Source organism: Cervus canadensis, chromosome 2 (genome assembly GCF_019320065.1).
Source record: "Cervus canadensis isolate Bull #8, Minnesota chromosome 2, ASM1932006v1, whole genome shotgun sequence".
Lineage (NCBI taxonomy): Eukaryota > Metazoa > Chordata > Mammalia > Artiodactyla > Cervidae > Cervus > Cervus canadensis.
In genome coordinates, this window is record NC_057387.1 from 50,848,034 (window position 1) to 50,875,319 (window position 27,286).

The following is a 27,286-nucleotide window of genomic DNA, read 5'->3' on the forward strand; positions in this document are numbered from 1 at the left end:
AACTAAATTTTACAAGTCCACTCTAAATACACTGAAAAACTCTGTAAATTATTACAGGAACTCAAATCCAGTGAATCAGTATTTTTATTTCCAGAAGAACAAATATGGATATTTCCTATTGTTTGAGTCTTCTGATTCAAAATTACTTGAGATTATAAACAACGTTATGTGCCTGTCAGAATATTACCACTTGTACAACTCTCTGACAACTCCTCTTCAGAGTTCCTAATCGATGTTTTCCCATGAAAAGACCTTAAAAGAAATCTTTACTTTACTAAAACCTGGCTTAAAACTAAGATACACAAAGAAGACCATATCTGAAGTTTGAAGTTAAAAAAGATCCAGAAATGATTTAGGATTTCTCCCTGTTGAAAAAGGGATGAGAAGGCGAGATGGAACATTAGTATGAAATAGGAGAGTTAAAGCATAACCATGCATCAACTTCCAAGACACACTTCAGATAAAGAATTGCATCTGACGTTCCATTCACATTCTTACCTAGAGAAACATGTTCTCACCCAGAAGCCCAAGAAGCAAAAGTTTGCAGACGAAGAGTCATGCAACCAAACGACTCTTTGTGTCCTCTCTTCTCGTCGTTAACAAAACCCACTACACCAAGAAGCCACATGTTCATACAAATTTATCCTACTAACCTCACTTTTAGAAGATAAAGATTGAGGAGTAATCTGAAGAGAAGAATCCAATGGGAATTGTACAAGTGAAGATTAAAAAGGAAAGACCTATTGGTTCATCTGTTTCATTAACAGGAAGAAAGAAAGAAAAGTCCACTTCGACTAGAATGGTGGAAACAAAGTACAGGAATACCTCTTTTTCTATCATGAAACAAAATTGGTATTTGAAGTCTCTCTGAGGAAAAAAATCATTTGCCTAAAGTAACATACAGCATGGAAAACATTAAGAGTTTCCCAAATTTTCAAACTGGAACAGATTTTCAATTTCAAAATCCAAAGCCTGTTATCCCAACTATTTTCAATTAATCTACAACCATAAAGCATGGTAGAACAGCAACATACTTGTTGCTTACATTTGTATACTATGCTTAGGAATACCTATCTAACCTTGAATAAATTGTTTCCAGGTGATTTAGTCACATCAGAAAAATCTTTATTAATTATCCATTAAAGGTGCAATGCATTTTACATAAGTAAAGAGTAACTGTTATAAATGCAAAATTTCTACACAAGTATGACAAACTATGCTGATGTACCAAAGATTAATGAGCAGTCAAAAACATGTGCCCTACTACATTTTTTTATCAGAAGCACCTTCCTCTGCAAAGAGAATATTAAGAGCAACTGACTTCAAAAAAAAAACAAACAATTCTTACATGGTGGCAAAAATACAATATTCTTTATAAAATCAAACTACATAATAACTCCACAATCTGTGTACACTTCCTAGGTAAAATTTCTTGTCAGTCAAATTACCTAAGAATGTAAAGGCATAATCTTTATACTATATATCCTGAAATTAAATATTTGAAGACTAGCATATTTATTCATTTAAGCAGTAATTTACAAAATATTACTTCCTGGGAAGGAGCCATAGACATGTTTCTATAGGGAGGAAATTATTTCTCAATAGTAGAACTAGTGACAGAGGTAAGACAGAACACCCAGCAATAGAACATACTGTAAGAGAGTGAGTTAGCAAAATTATACTGACCACAAATCATCTACAGTCTACTATACGTATCAACTTCTTCACCATGTAAACACAGCTAAAGTACCCTCAGCTATCACCAACTGTTAGTCTCTCTTGTGTTTAATGTGAAATATGAAGCTTTGAAGAAATTCTATGTGCTGGAGTTTAGCAGCAAAGTATATACGTTTTATCATACATTGCACCTTTAACCTACTCAGAAACTCCAAAAGGGTTCATTACCTTTAAAATAATCCAAGAACTGTCCCACTAGCAAAACTGCTAGTGTTTACAAGGAAAAATGCAACTCCTTTTAACCCCTTTTAGACCAAACCTAATATCCTCACCTTTTTAATAAAGGGAGATTTAGCAAAACTATATGAACAGTCATCTCACACTGCCATGTATTTTCTGAGGTACTGGGAAAACTTTTACAGGCAACCTAAAAATTATGCTTATGACTCAGCTTTTGCTTCAAAATACACTGGGATGAACAGTGTTTATTCTAGTTGAAAACCATGGTCTTGAAAGGGTTTAAAAGAGTGACTAGTGAAAAGAATCTGAAAAGATTCTGTTGTACTTACTCCTCGGCCTCGGCCTCTGCCTGTTGATGGTCCTCCAAAAGCATCATAGTTTCTGCTTCCAAACGTACTTTCAGGATAAGCAGGCGTTCCTCTCCCCCGAGAGCCTACAGGTGCAGGCTTCATATGGGGTGAAGAAAAACTGCTGTAGGAAGAGTAATTCTCTCTTCCTCTGTCCTCCATAAACCCAGGCCTCAATTTTGAACGGGAGTAAGGTGCTTCCCAGCTAGACCCGCCCTGGTTTCTACCTCCGAAAGAGTCAAGGCTATTCCGGTAGGAGCTCTCAAATCGACCACCATAACTACCTCCGAAGCGGCTTTGTTCGGGTTCATTAAAACCATAGCCAGATCTGTACAGATCTCGCCCACCCAGAGAAGACCTGGAGTCGTAAGACTCATAAGGTCCAAACCTGGAAGAGTTGCACAGTGAGGGAAAAAACAAAAGTAAGCTTACTAATGTTAGACAATTCAAAAGACAAATTATCAGATGACATTTATCAACTAAAATTCATTTATACCATACTGGTTTGCAGTTCTACTTTTATTCACACTTGATTAGGGCTGGGCAGTTCAACATGAGACCAGATAGAAAGCTATCTGAGTCAGTGTTTAGATATGAATTGAGTTAAGTAACCTTAGCTTAAATATCTGCTTTTTGGCAGCTTTCTATTTTATCAGAAAAGATTTGTCTGTCATTATTTAAGCCCAGCCCTAGTCTTGGAAAAAGTCATTTGTTAAAGTTCACAGACTACTCAAACTTTCTTTGAACCCATCTCTAATAGTAAAATACAAAATATTTACAACATTTTGGCTTTCAATAGGGACACAAATTGAAGACTACAAAGCTGTAGGCTACTTGTGACACAGAAGAGATCCTTTCGCACCCCCAATAATCTATATGACAAAACTGCTTCATTATGTCTACAGCAGTCAAAATTGGGAGGATTATCTGGTTATAAAATTTGACAACCTGCTAAACTTTGGTTAATGTTAATAATCAATTCTTAGTCACTTTTTACTTGTATACTAATAAATCTACAAATCTAGAAGAATAAGCACATTAAACAGAACATAAAAGACCACCAATATATACCCTTTGCATATGAATTTTCAAGGCAGATTAGAAAGAATACATTTTATAATGTCTTCAATTATTTGAAAAATTATTCCCTACTATCACATGAAATTATCACATAAAGCTACTCTAAAAAAGGGAGCACACAGTCTCCTCAAGGTTTTAATAGAGTGAACAGAAGAAACAAATCATACTTCTCACCAAAGCATGGATTACAAAAGTTGCTTATCTTACAACATAGTTTTATAAAGGCCCACAATTACATGAGATAAATTATAACATCTACATAGATCACACACATTACATTTACAATGTAACAGGGCAGCAACTGATAAGGTAAAATATTTAAACGTGTTACGTTACTTCAATTATTTATCGATCACTAAATAGAAGGCACTTTACTTCAGAATCCTAGTAACCATATAAAAATCATTCCTCTTTTCAACTACATTTTTCAAAACATCTATCACATAAGCAAATTGTTGTATCTATTTTCCTGATTTTTCTCTACTATAAACCATAATGGCACACTTAAGCAGAAAAAAGGAAAGTAAGCATCATTCAATCCATCCTTAAGGAAACCAGATCCTTCACTTTATGAAGGACAATACTTTCAAAAAGTTTCCTAACTAGTTTTACTTATATCAATATTTAGTAGGAATCTCTCTCTGTGCCTCCTTGGCCTAAAATGTGGTCAACCCTAAAGTCTACAGCAGTTCAGCTAGGTTTAAGCTTTACACGGCATCAACAATAAAACATTAAGTACAATCAAAACTGTACTGCATTAAAATAAACAAAGATATTGTACTCATTCATAGCTTTAATATAAAGCTCCTAGTCTAGACCACAAGTGTTTCTGGCATAAGTAGAACCTGCCAATAAATAACCTAAACATGATTTAAAGAATATTTTTATTATTACAATATGCTCCTGTAATTCACTTTAAAACTAAAATTAAAAGAATAACTATCTTAAATGTTTCTTACAAATTGAGTGTTGCTAGACAGGTTCGGTTAACTTCATTCTAGTCCAAGACTGCTTTGCTACTCTATAAAGCATTCCACATTAGTAAATACATTTTTGAAAAAATATAAGAAAAAGCTTCATAAATAATATTTCCAATAATATTTTTATATCATTTGTTTAGGGCATTTTGACTGACAAGGAGTTAAAAAAAATCACTGCTAAAGACAGAAAATCTTACTCTAGTATAATGAAATAATGGTTTTCCTGAGGTTTTCCTAAAGTAATGTCTGCCAATGATGTTGAGATAGTTTTTATAACCATTAACACCTTTAAACATTTAAGGTGATTATTCAGTTCCAAATATAGTTTAAGTATCATAACATGCCTAGAGAATACTTAAATTATCTAGAATCTTATAGTCATCTACTTATTTGGCCAAGTGATGAAGCAATTTACCTGCTACCCCCACCACCACCACTGTGATTGTCCATGCCATATGACTGGTTTAGGTAGGAGTCCATGGATCTTTGACCCCCATAGGATCCATGGCCATAGTCACGATCCATCCCTATAAAGAGTTTAAAAAGAAAAAAAATTAAATGATGCTCACCTTTACTGGCACTCAAAAGAAGAATTTTTAGATAAATATCCTTGAATGTCAGACCTCCGTAAGATCCAGGGCCATAATCACGATCCATTCCTAAAAGATAGTCAATAACAAAAGGTCAGTAAAATACCATCTCTTCAGGAATCTCTGTATAAAACACAAGATATTCATGTCAATCACTTGAAATGATAATTCATTGCTAACATTTTAGCTAAATTCACACTAGACACTGAAGGAAAAACCACACAGATTATAATCTACTGGAAAACCAGATCTGCTAATGAAACCTAATTTAAAAAAAAAAAAAAACTATCAACTACAAAGTTCTACATTAAAATTATCTTCAATTTAGCCAATATTTACACAAGGGTACTACCATAGGGTCCTATGTCATATAATCTATTGAAAAATCAGATTTGCCAATAAAACCTGATTTTAAAAAAAAACTATCAACTAAAAAGCTCTATATTAAAATTATCTTCAATTTAGCCAATATTTATGTGACTAGGATACTACCATAGGTTCCTATGTCAGGTGCTACAATGGTACATAATAATTCTTATTCTCAAGAAAATAAGGTATTTAATAACGTCCAAAGGAAAAAAATTTTCATAGTATTGTTTTCTGCATCTAACTCCTCTCAAAACATCTAAAAATTCAGAGACAGCCTCATTTTAAATCTGCCCAATTGAAATTAGTTCATACAGTAATTGAAATAGATATTTTTAAAAAGTTAAATCAGAGTGGGGCCATTATGTGGTACTCTGCATATAAATAATCACTCAACATATAAATTTAAATATTAAAAATATTTAAATCCTCAAATACTTTGAATAAAGGGAATGAATGTGAATTCTAGCAATGTAAACACTAAAAAAATTATAATCAAAGCACAAAGTATATTTTATTACAATTCCTATAATTCCACCTACATCTCCACCTGACATGAAAAACAAATACAACAAAAAAGGTAATAAAATGAATTTACTATGATTATAAAATTGAAAAAATTTTAAAACCGTTTACAATGTGTTTCCTATAAAGTCCTTTAAAAGTCTTCATTTATCATCCTAAGTTTTATGTACTAAGAGTATACACAAAGCAACTACATTTATTTTTTAAAAAAACACTAAATTTTAACTATAATTACATAAATACTTCTAGTCCTAACAACAAAATCTTGCGATTTTAAACCTGAAAGCAACCTAAATGATCAAATTTAACCTTTTCATTTGATAGACTGTGGAACCAAAAAGATGAAATGATTTTCCCAAAGTCTTATAAATATCCACCCCTTTAGCTTCGCACTATTGCTTCTACAAGAAAGGCTCTCTCTACTGCCCAAATAGTAGCTTATTTAAATTCTTTAATTTTTTAAAGTCCATTTCAAATACTAACCCTTTTAAGAACACCTTACTGATGTTGCCTCAATTGATTATCATCTCTTTCTTTTGAATATCTACAAAAGTCTGTCATTTTCACATGGTGTTTATGATACTCTGCCTTATACAGTATCCTGCTATCTGTGGCCTCATTTTTTTAATCTTTTTTTTTTTTACTGCACCACGCGGCATGCGGGATCTTAGCTCCACAACCAGGGATCAAATCCATGCACCCTAGGTAGGTGTGTGTAGTCTTAAACCACTGGACCTCCAGGAAAGTCCTGTGACCTCACTTTAAATGTACGCTAGTCTTGTGATCAGGGTCTCTTTTTCACTAATTTTTTATGTACCCCAGGCTTGCAGGTTTCAATAGCCTGTTGACCACTAAAAGTTGCCAGGCCCCTTTCAGGGGATCCACAAGGTCAAACTATTTTTATAAACATTATTGATACTAAAACATTATTTGCCTTTTACACAGTGATGAAAATTTTTTTGCATTGAAGATGCGAAACCATTGGTGGGTAAAACGGTTTGTGCTATAGCACAAATCAAGACAGTGACACCAGACCACACTAGTATTGACAGCTGTATTGCACACCTGCAGTAAAAGAATAAAATATAAAAGATAATAAAAATAATAACATAATCTTCACTTAAAGAATGTCCTTGATGAAGAAGTAAAAATTAGCAATTTTATTAAATCACGACCTTTGTGTATAGTTTATGATATTCTGGATAGTAAAATGGAAAGTATACATAAAGCAATTTTGCTGCATATCACTGCATAAAGTTTCATTAAGTGCCATAGTTCTCTTTAGGAAAAGCCACTGACAGCCATTTTTTACAAGGAATACTGTTTTTACTAAAAGGAAAGACTGACATTCAAAAACTATGGCTTTCAGACTTGAGCATCTGGCAGACACTCTTTCAAAAATGAATGAAGTGAAACTGTCACTTGAAAGAAAACAGGTGATAGTATTTGTTGCCAAAGATAAAATTCAAGCACTCATGTGAAAATTACAATTTAAAACTTGAGCTTGACAGTTTCCCAATACTTAAAAGCTTTTCTGATGAAATTGATACTGGTATTACTGAATATATGATTTTTTTAATTTCTACAATAAAATCTGCCAATATTTGAAAAATCTGAACAACTCTATAAACCAGTATTTTTCAAATAACTAATACCTGATATTACAGGATTACACATCATAAAAAGATCCATTCAAAGTACAACACATACCAATGAATTTTAATGACAAAAAGTTTACCAATATACAAAAAGTACTAATGAGATATTCTGAATGTTTTTTGTCTATATTAAGATTTCAAATCAAGTTCATATTAAGACAGCACACCTCAATTCAGATTATCCACACTGAAATTACTCAACAGTCATACATGGTTAGTGTCTACTAGTGTCCACCACATCAGATAACACAGTTCCAGACTAATAAAAGTCATTTGTCTTTAAAGTTGATAAGTATACAATATAAGTTGCTCATATCTCTCAAACAGAGGACAATTTTGACATTAAGATGAAGACTTCAAAATAAAAAGCTTTCCTCTAAAAAGTATTAAAAAGTAATTTCAGAGTTAGGTTCAGTTAGGTATGCAAAACAGAAAAACTTAAACTGCTATTTCTGCTAATTTCTATTTTCAATCAGCAGAGGCTGCCTCTGGATACTAAATCTTTGAGGTTTTGATTCTGTATATTTTTACTTCACTACGAAGTCATAAATTACTAACATTTACTGAACACTCACCTTTGCCCAGGCCTAGAGAGCACACAAGGGTTAACAGAGCTATCTTTACACAGCCGTGTCTCTTGGTTTACTGTTCACAGTACTGTCACTATTCAGTTAGTTAAAAAGGAAAAGAGTGAAAGTCTTTATATATACTACATATGATCAGTGTTGATTATAGGGATAGAGTCTATAAGATGACCATGACCACTTACATATAAACTATATTCTTCCAGGTTACTGAATGAATTTAAAAATCACTAAAAATAAAGTTATTAAGACTATAACATATCTTTACTGTTAATAGTAAGTGAGAACACGGATATACTGTACAACACAAGAAATACTGCCAGTATTTTATAATAACTATATTATATATAACCTTTAAAAATTGTGAATCACTGTTATATATCTGACATATTTAGCATTCCATATTTATTACCCCTGAATAAAATATACATTAAATAAGAAAGCTATTCACTCAAAATTAATCTGACATATTTTAAATCAAATCTACTCTACTGATTTGATTACACCCTTCTGGCTCAGCTGGTAAAGAATCGCAATGCAGTAGACCTGGAATCAATCCCTGGGTTGGGAAGATCCCCTGGAGGAGGGAAAGACTACCCACTCCAGTATTCTGGCCTGGAGAATTCCATGGACTACAGTCCATGGGGTTGCAAAGAGTCAGACACGACTGAGCGACTTTCACTTTCACTTTTCATAAATGATAAGCTCAACAAATGCTAAGTTCACTTATAATTAACTCACAAGAGGTGTGGAGTAGTACAAAAAACAACTGACATGATCAAAGTAATTAACAAGTTGTGTAACACTAAGTCGTGAATGAGACCACTTTTTATCACCTCCACACTACTATCATCACGGTACAGACCACTAGCATATCTCACCTACATTACTGCAACAGCCCCCCAGCTGATTTTCCTGTTTTCATTTCTGCAACCTTTCTGTTCATTCTCAAGAAAATAGCTAGAAGAATTCTGTTAAGGTGTAAGTTAAATTATGTTCAATGCCCATTACCTTCCAATGGCTTCCCAACTTACTCCAAGTAAACAAACCTTTAGATAATCTGTAAGACCCTAATCAGTGGTTCTTAACCATGGGCAATTTTGAACCCCAGAGGGGGTCAAACAATGAAAACACTGTTGGTTGTCACCAAAATGAGTAATGGGTGCTGCTTGTATCAAATGATAAGAGACCAAGAATGCTCCTAAAACATTCTACAATGCATAGGACATTCTCCCACAACAAAGAATTATCTAGTCCAAAATGTCAATAGAGACAAAGTTAAGAAATCCTTCCCATTACCTCTTAACTTGATTTATTTCCACTTAATTTCATCATCTGTGATCTCCCCTTATTCACTCCACTCTAGCCATACTAGGTCCCTTGCCATTCCTAGAGTACAACAGGTACACACCCATTTTTGCACCTACTGTTCCCTCTGCCTGGAATGCTCTTCCTCTGTATCTGTGTTGCTCACACCCTCAGTTCTTTCAGGTCTTCACTTTCTACTACTTCATGTGTGTTAAGCGAATTGTCTTTGACTTTCACTGCCTTCTGGCTACATAATCCTCCCTATTCTAACCTTATTTTAAGATCACTCAGCAAAAATCACCTGCTGTAGTCAAGCCCATCTTCTTCAGTCACTCTGAAGCACAGAGCACTCGGCCTGACCTATGTTCCTATTTTCCCTCTACCAGCAATGCCTTCCCTTTGTCTATTTACAGACGTACGGAAATACGGAGACAATGGCACGGCTTGTACCTTCACCTCCCTCAACTCGATGCTTTATTATCCTGTCAGTGAGTCTTTCCCTTGCTAATCTCTTTTAAAAGTATAACACACACACACACACATACACAGCTGTCCCGTGTTATTATTCTCCCAAGCAATTGCTGCAATACAATAAATATTACTTCTTGTTTACTATTTCACCCCACTAGACGGTACACTACAAAGGCAGGAATGTTTGTCCGTTTCGTTCACTGCTGTATTGCCAGCTCCAATAACACTACCTAATACAAAACACTCAGTAAATATCTGTTGAATGAAGTCAAACTACATCCCTGAAATTAAGTTCTTCATTTATAAAATGTAGATAACTCAGGCCTCAAAGTGTTGTCAAGCAGTGTTCTTTAACCAGAGGTGCATTCTAAAATGATTCAAAGTATCGATAGTTCTTAAAGCTGACACAGTTGGGACCATTTATCCTAAAAATTAAGATTCAAGAGGACTACAGTATGACCTAAATAGATACATTTTGAAAAAGCTCCACAGGGGAGTCTAACAATCACCCTTAAATGAAAACTACTACTAAAATTAAAAGAAAAAAACAGTCTAACATTTAACTGTTAGAAAAAATCTAATTTGAAAAGATATATGAACCCCGGTTTTCACAGCAGCATAATTTACAATAGCCAAGATATGCAATAATCTACGTGTCCATCAATAGATGAATGGATAAAGATGATGCAATGTGATATATATGTATGTATATACATGGAATACTACTTTTGCCATGAAAAAGAATGGAATCATGCCACTTGCAACAACATGGATGGGCCTTGAGGGCATATGCTAAGTGAAATAAGTAAGAATAATAAAAACTGTATGATTTCATTTATATGTAGAATTTAAAAAAAAAATCAAAACAAAACAAATCAAACAAATCCAAGCTTGTAGACATAATGAACAGATCGGTGATCGCCAGAGAAGGGGGTAGGAGTGGTTGAAATGGGTGAAGGGAGTTGAAAGGTAACAACTTCCAGTTATAAATAAGTCATGGGGATGTAATATACAGCATAGTGACTATAGTTAATAATAGTGTATTGCATATTTGAAAGTTGCTAAAAAAAGTAAATCTTAAAATTTCTCATTGCAGGAAAACTATATGTGCTGATCAAGGGTTTCCAGACTTACTGCTGTGATCATTTCACAGCATGTACAAACATGGGATCACTCTGCTGTACACCTAAAACTAGTATGCTCGATGTCCACTACACCTCAATTAAAGCGCTTGTTTTTGAAAGAAGGTCATAATGTCAGTGACAGAAATATTTTAAGCTTTTTTTTCCCCCACAATCCTGTATGTTAAGAAAATAAACTTCTGACCCTCTATGATTCTGTATTTCAAAGTCTTATATTGAGGCATAAATTCAACTCTCTGGTACATCCTACTGGAAATCACGGCCTTCTATCATTCCAAATCTCTTTGGTAAAAGTACTAGTCCTGCTCACTCCAGTTTCCAATCCTGGATTCATTTTTATGCATCCTTCTCAATTTTCTACTCACTACTAGGCAGCCTGGAAAGTTCTGCTAACTTTCTCAAGAAATGGCTCAATATTTTTAAAATTACTATCATCACCTCCCAAGGTGTAAAATTCTTACACCTGAATTTATGAAACTTGATAATTCTCCAGTTTTCAATATAACCTACAGTGGATGAAAATTAAACTTCTTTTGGTAACTTTATTATATCACTCTCCTGCTCAAAAATATGTTTTTCAGCACTCAATATATATTGACTATTCTTATATGTTTAACTTTTTTAGCTGACATCAAATTCAAAGTTTCTCTAAATTCCTAGAGATGATAAGTAGCAATTAACTGCATGGTAATTATTCTCATGAAATGACACAGTCTTCATTTAGTAGTACATTTGCTTCAGTTTTATTTTGTGAATATATTACATTCTGTACAACAGTTGAAAGTTGCATTTTTCTGGCAATCAGGGAATTTAATTCCACTCTCTGGGGCCCTTCATATAATGCTTTTATAACCTCTTGAACTGTTCCATGCTCTTCTTTATGTTCTTATCCTGTCTGGCAAAGCCTTAACTCTAATCTAAACTATCAAAACTCCACCCCAACTGTATTCTACATATGCCATGATTTTATCTAGCTCTTTAGTCACTCTGATGTCAATGCTTATATTGACAAGGCTTTTTTATATGCTCTAGACAGTTCTTAATATACTAACACATTTGGACACATTAAAGCAAATGACCTCAAAAACAAGGTCAAAATGAATTATGAAAGAAGCAATATAAAACCAAGCCAATAATCCACTTAATCTACATTTACTCAATACCAAAGCCTCTAATTCAACAAAAATAACTCAGCTAGTTTCTTATAAGTCATCACTTAATACAGTCAGGGCCTTTTGGAATAAAGAACTCAGAATTCAAATAAAGAGTCAAACTAATCTGAATAGCCCTAAGGTTTTCTGATTCCAAATTTCCTAACTCAAATACTATATGTAGTAATGACAACATTAACACATCAAAAGACTAAACAGTGACTGAAACAAGGCAGAATTTCCTTTTTACATTGATACTTTAGATGGGTGACCAAAAAAACGGAGATGCATTCCCTTAATGTATTTTAGATCAAATGAAAGAGGATACTCACCATTAAAGCTCTGATAAGTATTTCTGCAAGCAGAGTGTGTATAATCTATGAAGACACATTTAACAGAAAGGAATTAGTGCAATATTAGCAAAAATCTTGAATTATATACCCACTTACTAAAAACAAATACAATTTTTAAACTGCCATTAACTCAACTATCTACAAAAACAGGGTGTTAATAATTATATATACTTCATATGGGAAAATATATATCCCTTTCTTTTCACTATCTCCCCAAATGGCAGGTTTATCATCCAAATCATGGTAATGTAAAAATTAGTTAATAAAACTTGATATATAATTACAGCCCAAAAAGGAGATCCAATACTGATTTATACAGCATAACAAAAGGGAAGGCAGATAAATTATATATCAAACAGTGCAAAAAACAGGGACATGTGAAAATCGATTCAATATATTTTCTTCCCAAGTTACTATTTCTCTTAGCACTTAATTTGCTCTCAAATAAGATTTCAAGATCTTATTTGAGAAATGCGCATGCATATATGTGTATACCTGTGTGTGCTATTTCTATCCAGGATGTGGCATCATCACCAAAGATCATATTGATAATTTCTCTGTCAAAACTAATTTGGCAATTGTTAAACCCTTTAGTTAATTCTACTAACAAATAGGAATTTAATACAGCAGTCCTTTGGATACAATAGACTCCAACTTACACCACAGAGCTCTAGAGTCCCACATATTGTCAGGCAAATTCCATCCCTCAAATAAAGCAGTAGGGGTAAGGAGGGAGCATGAGAGAGGGAACATTTTATCACTGACACTGTTTAGAATTTTATGATTCACATTGTTTAGAACTGTGGGCAGATGGTGATAATAAAAAAGTAAACATGCTAAGACAATGGGTTCCTTCATGGGGGGAGGGGACCATTCCCGTCACTCCCTTCTCCCACACTGGTAGTTTCTGCTGCACCTTGGGTGTTAGTACTGTCACCAAAGTTTGGTGTGAAAACACAGCAACATATTTTTAAAATTCATTCTCGAAAAAAAAAATAATAATAATAAAAAAATAAAATTCATTCTCAACTCTGGCATTTCAAATACTCAGTTTAAAGGTATCGATATCAAAATGAGTCAATGTTCAACTAAAACAAACACTGGAGTGTGCTACTGTTAATATCTGAACTTCCTATTTCAAAGTAACTTAAAAGTATCCACAAAAGGTTATTCCAGTCCCCTTTCATATACTTAGACTTGGCAGCTTTAATTCTTCGTGGCATGAAATCAAATCAAAGGTCAAAAGATCATTTAATCAGGCTCAGCATATTCAAAGTTAATGTTTTTGATTGGGTTAGAGGCTTACGACTAATTAGTGAAGCCATTTTATTCAGAAATGCCCGGTAACTCAGGACTAAATTCAGTTTATTCACATCCCTTTTCATGTCTCCCTAGTGCTGTCATTACGTACTCATCTTACCCTGACACCAATCACTATAAAAGTTGGGCAAGATTTGAAGATAATATGAAGACCAAATTAATTTTATTTCGTGAGCGTATGAAACGGCTTAAAGAACTGGCGTGAGAGACGACCGAAAGGTACTGCTCATTTAATTAATCAGCAGTCCACCCCCAGGCGGCTGTGTACAGGTCTGAATTTGAAGGGCATGTGATGCTGTGCCATAATTTTGACTAACAACACACTGTCCAGAGAAAACACTTTGGTTCACAGAAGCATTTTAAATTTAGGGATTAACGCCCGGGCACTGTCTGTTGGCGGATAAACATCCCACTTTGCTAACCAGAAATACCTTACGTTCCATTCTGGATAGAGATCTACTATACTTAATCACTTACAGACGCCCTTTAAACTCATCTTAAAAACTAAGACAACCAAGGAACATGATCATGAACAAGCCTCAGAAAATTCTATCTGGCGAGTAGTAACCTGGAGTTGGGGATTTACTAAAAGGACGATCTGGGTCGCTGCCCACCGGGCGAGCGCGAGCCGCGGCGGGGGAGGCCCGCTCGCCCTCTCGCCCAGAACGGGAAGTTGGAGGCTTCCTGGCAATTTGCTCGCAGCGGGGCGGGGGCCGATCTGGGGACTCGGGAGGCCGCGGCGCTCTGGGAGCTTCCTTCCCCGCGCCGAGGCCGGAGCGGAATTCAGGGTCGCGGGCCGCAGAGGGCGCCGGGCGGGGCGATCCGGGCGCGCGGGTCCCCACCGAGGCCGACTCCAGGCACCGGGCCCGAGGCGGGCAGGCGGGCGGGCGGCCTCTAGGCCCGCAGAACAAAGCCCACACGGCCATCTTGAGACGGTAAACAGACCCCGGGGGCAGGCCACCCCGCCTGCCGCCCGCCGCCCGCCGCGGTGACCAGCCAGAGGCCGCGCTTACCGTCCTCGAAGTCCATGGCGGAGGCTCGGGGCCGACGGCCTCGGCGGCGCTTGGCTAATCTGTGGCCGGAGAAGAGCACCCGTGACCCGCGGTTCCACACTACGAGTCAGCGCGACCAAGAGCGGCGCTACCGGCCCGGGAGCCGCAGGCCACAGCGAGGCTGGGGGGCGGGCCCGGCCGGCGCTGCCAGCCGCCGCAGCGCGGCCCGCGACTGGCTGGCGCGGGCTGGTGGGCGGGCCCTCGAATGGGGGCGGGAAGCAGGTCCGCTGTCACGCTTCCAGGTGCTGACCCTCTCGGAGTCGCCGAGGGGTAAGGAAGGTTAGAAAGGACCCCAAAGACTGGCCGGGCTCAAGGGGAAGAAAGCCGGGTTTTCTGGAAGGTCGGGCTGAAGCCCGCCATGTTTGATTCTGGCAAGAGCGAAAGGATCTGCTTGGAATACCTTCCTCCTGCCCGAACTAATATACCACGTGCCGACCTTTCCCTTTTTATTGGCTGATAATGACTGATCGGAAAATGTTTAAAAAAAAAAAAAAAAACCTTCTGGAGTTTCTGCCGTGGAGATTCAGAAGGCCAGGATATTTTTAGACCCCTGTGAGCAGAGAACAGATTGCTAAATAGGAAAGTTACGAGTGTGATCCAAGACAGACCACGGTCGAGTTCTGAATTTCAAGGTGCAAAATGAAAGTGTTGTAAAAGTTAACAGAGGGAAGATTTTTGGAAGGAGTCATCCAGAACTTGAAGAACAACCACGGGCAAACACACATATTGATACATTATATATTAACATGTTAACATTGTATTTGGAGAAGGAAATGGCAACCCACTCCAGTATTCTTGCCTGGAAAATTCCGTGGACAGAGGAGCCTGGCAGGCTACAGTCCATGGGGTCACAAAGACTCGGACACGACAGAGGGAGTATCACTCAGCATTGTATTATTCTCACTTTGGAAATAGTATTGAGGACAGTGGACAGTCACTCGCCCATAAGACAATGTGGGAAAAGACAACTATTTGGTCATTCTAATCCTGGAGCAGCTTGAACTCCAGATTAGATATTTTTTCATAGAGCAAATTGTGTCAATGATGAGTTGATCACAGGTTAGAAAAGCATGAATCAAGCCGTTTGCCCTTTTTTGAGGTCCAATGAGTTTCCAGAACCAAGTTGCAAGAAAACAGTCTCTGGAAACAGGACTAAAGGAAAAACTCACAGGTATACTAAGTTGTATGACTGTAGCCCCAGTGGCGCAGAGGTAAATAATCCACCTCCCAATGCAGGAATCACAAGCAATGCGGGTTTGATCCCAGGAAGATCCCCTGGAGTAGGAAATGGCAAGGCACTCCAGTATTCTTGTCTGGAAAGTTCCATGGACAGAGGAGCCTGGCGGGCTACAGTTCATGGGGCTATAGTTCATGGACACAACTGAGCACAGCCCCAAATCTGGGTAGGGCACTGTTCCTTCTTCATCGCTTTCCTTCTCCACCCTCATTGATTCACCCAGTTCTCCACCCTTATAGTGTTTTCTTCTTTTTTTTCCTTCCTATGCGCGTTTTCTATTTGCCAGAGCAGAACGTGTTGAAAACTGAACTCATAATTTCCTTCCTCAAACCTGTTCATCTACTTTTATTCTTTCATCTGTGAATAATGCTGTGTGAGTGGCGTCATGAGCAACCACCCACTACTAATGCAGTCAAGACTCAGCCGTCTCCCATTCTCTCATCATCAATCCATACCGAAGTCTTTCATCTGCTTATTACGTCCTAAAATGTCTTACTAATAGTTTGCCCATGATCTCCAATTCACTGCACTACCTGAGTTAGACTCTCATTATCTTTCTCCTAAACTGTTGCCTTGGCTTCCTAAGTAATTTCTCTATCTTTCCACCTTGACCTTCTCAGGCTCCTCAGGGCCTCAGTGATATGAAGGCAAATCTGAACACATCATGCATCTCTATCACGGATTGGGTGAAGGCAAAGCTTCTAACATAAAGCACATCCAGCAGGGTCTGGCCTCTGCCTACCCTGCCACCTTCCTGCATTTCTCCATCCTCCTCTCCCCCCTACTCTTTCCCTATTGATTGGCAATTTTAAGCTATGTACAGTTCCCAAAACACCCCAATACTTTTTCATGACTCTGAACTTTTGCTTAAGGCTTTCCCTCTGCTGCTCAGTCCTGTCTGACTCTGTGATCCCATGGACTGTAGCCTGCCACCTCCTCTGCCCATTGGCTTTCCCAGGCAAGAATACTGGAGTGGGTTGCCTGCCATCTCCTCCAGGGGATCTTCCTGACCCAGGTATCAAACTCGAATCTCCTGCTTTGGCTGGCGGATTCTTTACCACTGAGCCACTTGGGAAGCCCCCTGGTTAATCCTACTCATGCTCAAAACAGTTCAAAACTTATTTCCTCTAAGAACACTCTCACATCCCACCCCTGCCCCTAGACCAGTGCTTCTCAAATATTAATGTGCAGTCAGTTTGGGTTGAAGCTGGAGAGTCTGCATTTCTCACAATTTTCCAGGAGATGCTGCTGCTGGCAGTCAAACTATACTTGGAATAAGTAGCAAGGCCCTGGCTCTATTAAAAGCCCCTCCTCTGAGTTTCCTAGGACAGCCTTGCTCTAGCACTGTCTCCTTTGCACAAAATACTATGTCTCTCCATATTAAAAGCCCTTTGAGATTAGACCCAAGTCTTGTTGGTATCCTAAGTGCCAAGCACATAAGTTTAACAATTAAAACTGAGTTCTCCTGAGACTCTTTTTTTCTTGTTATCATAGCAAAGAAGTGATTTTATAATCCAGGGTCTTCAGGTCTTGGCATGAGTGGAAGAAAATAAATATTGGGTCACTTTGTGAATCATGTGCACATTATGTGTACACATGCACGTGCGTGCGTGCACACACACACACACACACCCCTTATTCCCCTGAAAGAGAAAACTGCCAGATAAGAAACTCATAACTCCAGGAAATACCAGAATATGTGGATCTTTTCCCTCCTTCCGTCCTCCTTCCCTAATACAAATTGTTCTTGCAGAGGCAGGTGGCAATACCTGAGGTACTCCATAATACTCAAGAGACTATCAAGTCATTCCCTAATTCATTTTTTTGGGTTTCCCTAGTAATTAGGAGGTAAAGAATCGCCTGCCGATGCAGGAGACTCAAGTTCAATCCCTGGATTGGGAGGAGCCCTAGAGAGGGAAACAGCAACCCACTCCAATACTCATGTCTGGGAAATCCCATGGACAGAGGGGTCTGGCGTGTTACAGTCCCTGGGATCACAAAGAGCTGGACACGACTTAGCACCTAAGTGACACCACCACCAACTGTTTACTGTACAGATCTTGGTTAAGCACCGACCATGCGCCAAACATAGTTTTCTCCATTTGTCCTCTCTTTCCTGCTCCCCAGAGTCTAGCTAGGCTACCTGGTCTTTTCCGGCTTTACTAGGCTCAGATTTTTACCCTGAGGGGCCAGTGTTTTACACAAAGTCTTACATCATTTCATCTTCCATCTATTTCGCAAGAGACACAAGGTTAGTAAAGACCAGACCAGCAGAGTCCCTTGGAAAATGAAAGAGAGTAGGGGTTTTTAAATGCAGAGGTTAAAGGGTGGGCTGAGACTAAGGAAAGACTTCAGGGAGAAGGAGGAAATGAGGGGCCACACCTAAGATGCAATCCTGACGGAGCTGTCAGAGAAGCTCCACCATCCCACACTCCCCAGAACCTGAGAAAAGCCAGGTGAGTGGACTTCCTGAGAACCCAGGGACCTTTGTTCTTCATCTCCTAACCCTCCACCTACATACCTTCTGCTCCAGTGACATAGGATCATCTGCTGTCCCTCATGAAAGTCATGTATTTTCCCATTTCTATGCCTTTGCTTGTCTTGTTCTCTTTGCATCTATTACGTCTCCTCTCCTCCACCATTCTAAAGGTTCAATATCCATGTTTTATCTTTTTAAATCCCTCCTTCTTAGTAAGAATCCCCTTCCCTCTATGTTACCTTAATAGCAGTTAGTAACATTGAATTTTAGTTGCAATTCATTAGGTACTTCTTTGTCCAGCTACTTTTTCATACTCTTAGGTATCAGTTCAGTTCAGTCCCTCAGCCACGTCTGACTCTTTGTGACCCCATGGACTGCAGTATGCCAGGCTTGGCCTGTGGGGCCTCTGAGCACAACCGGCCCTCTCCCGCTGGAAGACCTCCCCGGCTGCCTCCAAAGGCCGGTTTGCAAGCACTCTCGCCGGCCGGCCGCCGCTCCCTCCCCGCGGGAGGCCCGCTGTTCCCGAAAGCCGAGCACAAGGCTCCCAAGCCCGGGAGAAAAGTTTGCTCAAACTCATGTCCATAGAGTCAGTGATGCAATCAAACCATCTCATCCTCTGTCATCCCCTTCTCCTTCCACCTTCAATCTTTCCCAGCATCAGGATCTTTTCCAATGAGTCAGTTCTTCCCATCATTTGGCCAAAGTATTGGAGTTTCAGCTTCAGCATCAGTCCTTCCAGTGAACATTCAGGACTGATTTCCTTTAGGATTGACTGGTTTGATCTCCTTGCAGTCCAAGGGACTCTCAAGAGTCTTCTCCAACACCACAGTTCAAAAGCATCAATTCTTCGGTGCTCAGCTTTCTTTCTAGTCCAGCTCTCACATCCATACATGACTAATGGAAAAACCATAGCTTTGACTAGACAGACCTTCACTGGCAACGTAATGTCTCTGCTTTTTAATATGCTATCTAGGTTGGTTATAACTTTTCTTCTAAGGAACAAGCATCTTTTAATTTCATGGCTGCAGTCACCATCTGCAGTGATTTTGGAGCCCCCCCAAATAAAGTATCTCACTATTTCCATTGTTTCCCCATCTATTTGACATGAAGTGATGGGACCAGATGCCATGATCTTAGTTTTTTGAATGTTGAGTTTTAAGCCTACTCTTTCACTCTCTTCTTTCATTTTCATCAAGAGGCTATTTAGTTCCTCTTCACTTTCTGCCATAAGGGCAATGTCATCTGCATATCTGAGGTTATTGATATTTCTCCTGGCAATCTTGATTCCAGTTTGCATTTTGTCAGGCCCGGCATCTCACATTATGTACTCTGCATATAAGTTAAATAAGCAAGGTGACAATATACAGCCTTGATGAACTCCTTTCCTGGTTTGGAACCAATCTGTTGTTCCATGTCCAGTTCTAACTGTTGCTTCTTGATCTGCATACAGATTTCTCAGGAGGCAGGTAAGGTGCTCTGGTAATCCCATCTCGTGAAGAATTTTCCACTGTTTGTTGTGATCCACAGAGTCTTTGGCGTAGTCAATAAAACAGAAATAGATGTTTTTCTGGAACCCTCTTGCTTTTTTGATGATCCAACAGATGTTGGCAATTTGATCTCTGGTTCCTCTGCCTTGTCTAAATCCAGCTTGAATATCTGGAAGTTCATGGTTCACATACTGTTGAAGCCTGGCTTGGAGAATTTTGAGTATTAATTACCTCGCTAGCCTGTGAGATGAGTGCAATTGTGTGGTAGTTTGAGCATTCTTTGGCATTGCCTTTCTTTGGGATTGGAATGAAAACTGACATTTTCCAGTCCTGTGGCCACTGTTAAGTTTTCCAAATTTGCTGGCATATTGAGTGTAGCACTTTAACAGCACCATCTTTTGGATTTGAAACAGCTGAACTGGAATTCCATCACCTCCACTAGCTTTGTTTGTAGTGATGCTGCTTAAGCCCCACTTGACCTTGCACTCCAGGATATCTGGCTCTTTATATCATATATATATATATATATATATATATATATATATATAAAATATAAACTTGTTTAATATTCATCATAAATGTTTTATAGTCATGCTTGTATCCATTGGTGTATGGAGTCAACTTTGTAGGCCCAACATCATCATCCAGGTTCTCAGGTTAAAAAGAGAGGAGAGGGATTTGCTAATGTATCATCTGCATCATTGTACATAGTGTGGTCAAAGAAACTACAAATCAAAAGAGGTGATCATGAATGTTTTAGAAATTCCTCACTTTGTTCTATCCTTTTGGCTTTCCTCAGATTAGAAAAACTCCATTCTTTTCATAGGCACTTCCTTCCCCCCAAATGGAGGTAAAATTTTAAATGCAAAAGTGCTTTCAAAATGTAATAATTACCTCCCTTCCTTCCGTACATATTACATGAAGTTTACATTTCTAGAAAATGAGGTCTATTCCCTTACAGGGGCTCAGTTAAGCCTCTGAATTATTACTACTCACTTTATCTATTAATGTGTGATGGTCCATCATAAATTTTAATTCCCTAAGTAAATCGAAAGCAAGCTCTCTGTGACATCTATTCATCTGGCAATCAGTTGCCAGAATCAGCTTGGTAGATCTGCCTTGCTGGAAAGGTGTCCTCTTTCTTCCTGGCTGTGCCACACCTGTCTCTCCCAAAACTGCTCATGCCATTTAAGAGGCTGATTTTCCTAGACAGAGCAGGGACAAGGGTCCTTAAGGAGTCAGCTTCTTCTGCTGGAATAGCCAAAGCATGTTAGATCGTGATCCTGCCTAGGATAGATAATGAGCCACTTTGTCTCCAGACCCCTAGTACAATACCCCTAGTAGACTCGAAAATGTTTGTGGAATAAATAAAAATGAAACAGACCCACAATCAAATCCAATTATTTATTTAGATAGCTTCAATTCTACACTAAGGCAACACATATTAATAAAAATACAGACATGCAAAAATCAAACATGCACACATACAATTTAACACGCTTCTTTAGAGTCCTTGAAAAAGTAGTGAAAGTGGTAGTTGCTCAGCTTTGTCTGACTCTTTGTGACTCCATGGACTGTAGCCTGCCAGGCTCCTCTGTCCATGGGATTCTCTAGGCAATAATACTGGAGTGGGTAGCCATTCCCTTCTCCAGAGGATCTTTCCAACCCAAGGATCATACCCAGGTCTCCTGCACTGCAGGCAGATTCTTTACCATCTGAGGCACCTAGGACCCAAACACAAAGTTTACAAATAGAAAAAAAGGCACAACCCTGGGAGAGCCAGTAGAGGGCACCACACACCAAATATAGTCAAAATTCAGCTGCAGAAATTCAGCCGGTGTTCTAGACAGGGCTGGTCTGAGTGTTCTAAACGGACATAGAGACTGTTCCTCTGGGCCTGTGCTCTACAGGTACCTGAATTTCTATTTTGGTTTAATTGTGGATATAAATTTCCCTGTTTGCCTCATTTCACTAGATTTCATTTTTAGAGATGACTTTTAAAGGATGAATCAAGAAAAAACTTATTACATTGGTATATTTCAAAACCAAGATACAAAATTGTATATGGAATTACAAGAGAAATGTCAATATTTTTTAAAAAGACAAAGCATGAAAATAAAATGGGAAGAAAAATCCCAAAACATGAACAGTGATTCTTTTTGTGATGATTTTTCATATGCACATAGACATAGATATTTACTCTTCTATACTATCCAAATTTCTTGAGCACTTCTATCAGGTAAAATGTAAATTTTATACAAGATTAAATATGTATCAGTAATTAGTGTTTTTAATAAATTTTCTCCCTAACCAAATATTGTATTTCATTCTCATTGTAGATTTAGTTAGTGTTGGGGATAGGAAAAGAAGCAGCTCTTTTCCACTGAAGTCAGTAGTCCTCAAGCCTGGCTTTACTCTAGAATAATCTGGGTACTTTTAAAAAATTCCATAATCCAGGCCTCACTTTGAAGATTCTGATTTAATGATGAATCTAAAACTGTCAACAATGTTGATTTTCAAGACACTTATAAGAGATGATATCAGAATAAGTTCTCTTCTGTTTCAGTAACTTGTATTTCTCAAGGAAATGCTGAGTCTAGAAAAGAAACTTTATAGATTGAATAGCCACACATTAACTGATCGATCCCTGCATGTGAAACTGTGTAACAACTATGCCCTGAATCAGGGCTGGTACAAACACATACACATCCTTCAGCTCTAAAATCTGGCTTGGTGCCAGTATTTCCTCTAACTACCCTGCAGCCCTTGGGAGGTAATTAGCTAATGACTGTACAGGGTTTTTAAACCGAAACATGTTGTATAATGCTAAACACAGGAAGCACACAAAGGATTCCACTGTCTGCCAATACTTTACAACCAGAAACAGTTGATGTATCTTTCAGAAAGTTTCTCTTGCAACTGAAATCTTCCTAATCTGTTTCTAAACAAAAGGAGTGCTTTTTTCAAAAGTGCCTTTCCTGCAAATCAAAGACCTCAGAAGATTACCCGTTTGCTCTCTCAGAAGTAAGGTTCCTGCCTCAACTAAACATGATACAGTAGTATGGTTTGTGTGAGTGATATTTAGGCAGTTGATAGGTTTGCTTTATCATTGAAGGCAAAGGGAATCATACCGGGTGATCTAGTTTTAGTCCTGACACCACCCTACCCACTGTCTTTGGCTTTAAAGCGAATAATTTGTGCACGTGGTAATAAATCAAGTAGTATAAAAAAAATTCCAGTGAAAAACTCTAACCTTTTCTTTTCTTGCTTAGTTAGCTTCAGTTCTCTCTACAGAGGAAAATTGGTTTTACCTGGAGTTAGATCACTCAATCTTCACTTCCGTTGCATTCTTTCTCTCTCTCTTGGATTACCAACTTTGCGTGTGTTTAGTCACTTCAGTCGTGTCCAGCTCCCTGCGACCCTATGGACTGTATAGCCTGCCAGGCTCCTCTGTCCTTGGGATTCTCCAGGCCAGAATACTGGAGTGGGTTGCCATGCCCTTCTTCTGGGGATCTTCCCAATCCAGGGATCGAATCCACGTCTCCTGTGTATCCTATATTGGCAGGCGGATTCTTTACTTCTGAACAAACGGGGAGGGCCACCAACTTTAGTCAATATCAATCAATTTCACAGTGTGGAGATCAGCGTATATCTCATCTACTCTTCTCTTCACAAAGTTTAACAACAGTGATAGTGTTTTATATCCTCTACTGGAACTAAATGTTTACATTTTTAAACAAAGACTCAAATTTCTAATTTTTATAATGTATCTATGGATTTCCTCTGTTCCCATCACTTCATGGCAAATAGATGGGGAAACAATGGAAACAGTGACGGATTTTATTTTCTCGGGCTCCAAAATCACTGAAGATGGTGAGTGCAGCCATGAAATTAAAAGATGTTTGCTCCTTGGAAGAAAAGCTAGGACAAACCTAGACAGCATATTAGAAAGCAGAACCATCACTTTGCTGACAAAGTTCCATATGGTCAAAGCTATAGCCTTTCCAGTAGTCGTGTACAGATGTGAGAATTGGACCATAAGGAAGCCTGAGCGCCAAAGAACTGATGCTTTCAAACTGTGGTGTGATTCTTGAGGGTCTCTTGGACTGCAAGAAAATCAAACCATTCAATTCTAAAGAAAATCAACCCTGAATATTCATTGGAAGGACTGATCCTGAAGCTGAAGCTCCAATACTCTGGCCACCTGATTGAAGAGCCAAATCATTGGAAAAGACTGAATCTGGGAAAGATTGAGGGCAAGAGGAGAAGCAGGCAACAGAGGATGAGATGGTTGAATGACATCACTGACTCAAGGGACATAGGTTTGAGCAAATTTTGGGAGACAGTGAAGGACAGAGAAGCCTGGCATGCTTCAGTCCTTGAGGTTGCAAACAGTTGAACATGACTGAGCAACTGAACGACAACAACAAAATGGATTTCCTCTATAAAAATGCAGGTACTAGACTTCCCTGGCGGTCCAGTGGTTAAGAATCCACTTGCCAATGCAGGGGACACAGGTTCAATCCCTGATCTAGGAGGATTCTACATGCCGTGGGGCAACTAAGCCCATGCAATGCAAGTACTGAAGCGCATGCTCTAGCAAGAGAAGCCACCACAACGAGAGGCTTGTGCACCACAAGGAGGAATAGCCCCTGCTTGCTGCAACTAGGGAAAGTCTGTGCACAGCAACAAAGATCCAGTGCAGCCGTAAGTAAATAATTTCTCAGTGTAGGTATTGATCCCCCTTCCCATTCCTCCATTTTTCTTCTCCCTTTTATTTTTGTCAGCAACACTTTACCACTAACAAAACTGTTAATACTTACAAGTCTTTACTTCAACCACAAAAAATTCTTTCCTGTTTTATCTCTCGGTTGACTTTAGAAGTTAATAGTCTATATTCTTCCTTCCCAAAGGGACAGCATGAAACAGTGGGGGCAAGGGGAAACTTTACATTGGAGAAACCTGGCCAACGTTACCTCAAACGGGTTATCAAGGTCAGTGATAGTGATGTCATGTTGATAGTATATACCAGTGATTTGATGTGACAAAAACAGCACTTGACCTTTGTGGTCTTCACTACAAAGCCCATAACCCTGGTATAATCATAAGAAAAACACCACACAAATCCCAAATAAAGGACATTGTACAAAATACCTGTCCAGTATTTTTCAAACTTGTCAAGGTCATCAGGAATAAGGAAAGTCAGAGAAACTATTACAGCCAAGAGGAGCCTAAAGAGACTTGATGACTAAATGTAATGTGGTATTCTGGATTGGATCTTGGAACAGAAGAAGACGTTAGATCAAAACTAAAGAAATCTGCACAAGATATGGATTTTAGTTAATGATGATGTATCAATACTCATTTATTAATTGTAACAAATTAATGGTATATAAGATGTTAATAATAGGGGAACTCTGAAGTGTCTTTACAATGTTTCTGTAAATCTAAAACTGTTCTAAAAAATAAATTTTATTAAAATATAATAAACACTGGAAGCAAGCCAATATACTGCATGTATTTTTTTGTAATCAATATAAACATTGTTCAATGTTAATATGCTAGGATGATATTTTCCATGGACCCAGTGTTATAACCCTTGGGTCTCTCAAATGAAGCTTATTTCCAGCATCAAGGAAAAATAGATTGCTTTTTCTTACAGTCTATTAACTGCTTAGATTCATGCCTCGTTGCAGTTTACTTCATATGTGGTCTTTGTTGTTCTGAATTTCCTTATCTCTCAAGTTTCTAATTGTCATTTTATTTTATATATTCTAGACTGTGGGATTTTCAGCCAATTCAACCATTAATCTTCCCCCTTTCTCTTTTTATCTTTTAGAAATTTGTTGAAATCTCCAGTCCATGAGTTTCTACTGATTCCAAACACCTACTTTGGGGCAGTACTTGTTTAATTTTATTTCAGCAGAGTAATGGTGGGAAGTAGGTACATACAGGCTCACTCTCCTGTCTTTAAAAAGAAACTTACTTTTAAAGAAACTTACTTTCATACAGTTTCATCAGTCCTTACTAAGAGCATACTAGCTAAGCTCTGGCTCAAAGAAATGAAAAGCATGTGAAATGGTACTCTGGCCAATACGCAGTCCTTTAGGGGAAATAAGTAGCCTTCCCTTCACAAGATATTTCTAGAAGAATATTGCTATGATCAATCCAGGGCTCTTATATTTGTTTTTAAAGAAACATGTGACTGTAAGAAAATGAATTCTTTTAAAAAGAAGGGTGTCAGGGTCTTTTTTTAGCAGACCCCTAGAAAAAGCACATGCTGCTTTGCACTGTCTTAAATGGGGCACGTGGTACTAAAAGAATTACAGAAGAGACTCACGGTGGTCAAATCTTGAAAAGCATTGGAGATCATCTAGTTCCAGTCCAAACCCCTGACTTTTCAGATGAGGACAAGGAGGCCTAATGAAGTTCAGGTACTTATCCAAGGTCACTCAGCTAATAAATAGAAGTAATAAGACTAGAAAATGAGTAAATCTAATCCAACGAGCTTTTTGACGCACCCCTTACCCTGAGTCTTGAATAGCTGTTTTCCGATTGTTTCTCTACAATCTCCCCCCCTCCAACCACATCCTTTCAGGAACTCTAAAAAGAGGTACAGAGAGAAGGGCAGGATGGAGTGGGAGGAGAAGAGGATTACAGCTGGGAAGGGGATCTGTTCCTACTTTTTTCCCAGAAATCTACTTGCCCTGGCTGGGATCAGTGAACAAAGCTCTGGGTATATTTTCTTCCCCCTCCACTCCTTTCCTTACCCCAAAACTGCCTGGGAGAGAGAAAGTATAGATGGCATGATCTGGCTCTAACTGTTTTACAAAATATGTGCTCTAGGCCTGAGAATGAATGATCATGCTCACAGAGGTAATGGATGTTCCTATTTACACAGTACACTATCCTCCCCAAAGTTTTCTTATTTGTCTATGTTCCTGCCGATATGAATGACTAAGAGAAGAAAGGTCATAATGGTATGACATTTAGTTTGGTAATTAATATGAGGTAAAAGGAATTTTTTCATACCCTTTCATTTCTTTGATGTTTTTTGATTCAGGAAACTGGAGAGGAGAAAAAAATGTTCTTAGTACATTTGACTGTTTACTTAATTTTTAAAGCACAAAGTGCTGAGAAAGAGGTCCTACAGCTGTCTACTGTAACTCTACTCAGACATTTCCCCCTGGGGCAACTGTTAGAGAACCTCAGGAGGATGGAACCGGAGAGCCTAATAGC

The 27,286-nt window shown here is 38.4% G+C and overlaps 1 protein-coding gene across 3 annotated transcripts in view; it reads right to left on the bottom strand.

Moving 5' to 3' along the window:
- Positions 1-15,209, bottom strand: part of ZNF326 (zinc finger protein 326) — a 34,595-nt gene extending 19,386 nt beyond the window's left edge. The window contains exons 1-5 of one of the 3 annotated variants that reach the window (XM_043460711.1): positions 14,806-15,209; positions 12,452-12,496; positions 4,948-4,983; positions 4,740-4,851; positions 2,247-2,652 (exon numbers count right to left, since the gene is read on the bottom strand). In XM_043460711.1, the coding sequence (XP_043316646.1) occupies positions 2,247-2,652; positions 4,740-4,851; positions 4,948-4,983; positions 12,452-12,496; positions 14,806-14,821 (615 nt within the window). In that variant the 5' untranslated portion in view covers positions 14,822-15,209. Of the gene's footprint in view, positions 1-2,246; positions 2,653-4,739; positions 4,852-4,893; positions 4,984-12,451; positions 12,497-14,805 lie in introns of those variants that run through there. The other 2 variants (XM_043460712.1, XM_043460713.1) reach the window with 2 other exon arrangements.
- Between the last annotated feature and the right edge of the window lie 12,077 nt (positions 15,210-27,286).